Source organism: Salmo salar, chromosome 18, assembly GCF_965601325.2.
Source record: "Salmo salar chromosome 18, fSalSal1, whole genome shotgun sequence".
Lineage (NCBI taxonomy): Eukaryota > Metazoa > Chordata > Actinopteri > Salmoniformes > Salmonidae > Salmo > Salmo salar.
In genome coordinates this window covers 91,298,661-91,300,192 of record NC_138308.1, presented here as the reverse complement: position 1 = coordinate 91,300,192, position 1,532 = coordinate 91,298,661, and the positions used below count along the sequence as shown (strand labels likewise).

General features: G+C 48.0%; 1 protein-coding gene across 4 annotated transcripts in view; it reads left to right on the top strand.

Annotated features, from left to right (window-relative positions):
- The first annotated feature begins 307 nt into the window (after nucleotides 1-307).
- The window catches only part of si:dkey-183c6.7 (Urea transporter, erythrocyte), a 24,301-nt gene continuing 23,076 nt past the window's right edge, over nucleotides 308-1,532 (top strand). For 2 of the 4 annotated variants that reach the window (XM_045700435.2, XM_045700434.2), the window contains exon 1: nucleotides 308-548. In XM_045700435.2, the coding sequence (XP_045556391.1) occupies nucleotides 425-548 (124 nt within the window). In that variant the 5' untranslated portion in view covers nucleotides 308-424. 4 annotated transcript variants of the gene reach the window in all.

Genomic DNA, 1,532 nt, shown 5'->3' with positions numbered 1-1,532 from the left:
CACATCACACAAAGGTAACAAACACCTCTATCTCACATTTACACTGCAAACACAGTACTGAAGACTGAACGAGTTACTGAACAAATAGAGGTGAAAAAGAGAGAGAGAGAGAAAGAAAGAATGAAATAGAGAGAGATATGATCCTTATAAAAGCTCTTTGCGTAATGATGTGGACTTTGGTGTTCAGTGTGTGTGTGTGTGTGTGTGTGTGTGTGTGTGTGTGTGTGTGTGTGTGTGTGTGTGTGTGTGTGTGTGTGTGTCCAGTCAGTAATGCGTTATCTGGCTGTCCGGTTTATAAGTCATCTCGTTAACCGTCGCCTTGGAGGAGGAGGAGAGAGAGAGAGTGGAAGCCTCCGGTCTCCGGAAGCGTGGACACACGGGGTTACCGGCTGCTGTCACCATCTGCTGTTAACGCTGCGTCAGGATGTGGGTCGAGGAAAAGGCCAAACCGGAGTCGAACCGGAGAACGGTCGGCATGCGCCAGCATTTTGTTAATGGTCTTGTCTACTGCACTGGAGACATGGTCCACTTCAGCCAGTACATGGAGGGTACGGTTATGTCTTTCTTCTTCGTCTCTTTATAGCCAGTCAAATGGTGTGGTGGTCCAATTCAGCAAGTAGGAGAGTGAGTTGATTTCATTCTTCTTCTTCTTCTCTTTGTAGCTAGTCAAATGGTGTGGTGTACTTACCTTTTATGCCATGAACATACTGGATAAAAGACAATACAACTGAAATACTGAAATAGGCAAAAATACTTCATGTCGTTCATTCAAATCAAAACTGGCAAAAGGTCAATAAAAAGGTCATTTCTGACAGTCCGAGACAGATCAATATCACTATGGGAACACCTGTTGAAAGGAATCAAATTGAAATTAAAGGAGAATCTTAGTTTTTGATCGTAGAAAACAATTTAAAATGTGGCTTATAGCAGACAAAAAATAGTTAACCAAATTTTCATGACTTCCAATAGATTCTATGACTTGAAGTAAAACAAATGTGTGTCGCAACTTCATCCACCTATCCTCTCCCTCTCTCCCCCACTCCTCCTCCCCTTCCTCTTCCTCCTCTCCTCCTCCTTTCTTCTCCCGATCTCCCCCACTACTCTCTCCTCCTCCTTCTCTCCCACTTCTCTTCCTCACTCCTCTACCTCTCCTTCCCCCACTTCTCCTCTTCATTCCTCTCCCTCTCCTCCTCCCTCTCTCCCACTTCCCCTCCTCATTCCTCTCCCTCTTCTCCTCCCTCTACCCCAGTTCTCCTCCCTCTCCCCCACTTCTCCTCTTCACCCCTCTCCCTCTCCTCCTCCCTCTCTCCCACTTCCCCTCCTCATTCCTCTCCCTCTCCTCCTCCCTCTCCCCCACTTCTCCTCTTCATTTCTCTCCCCCACTTCTCCTCCCTCTCCCCCACTTCTCCTCCTCATCCCTCTCCTGCTCTCCCACTTCTCTTCCTCACTCCTCTCCCTCTCCTTCCCCCACTTCTCCTCTTCACCCCTCTCCCTCTCCTCCTCCCTCTCTCCCACTTCCCCTCCTCATTCCT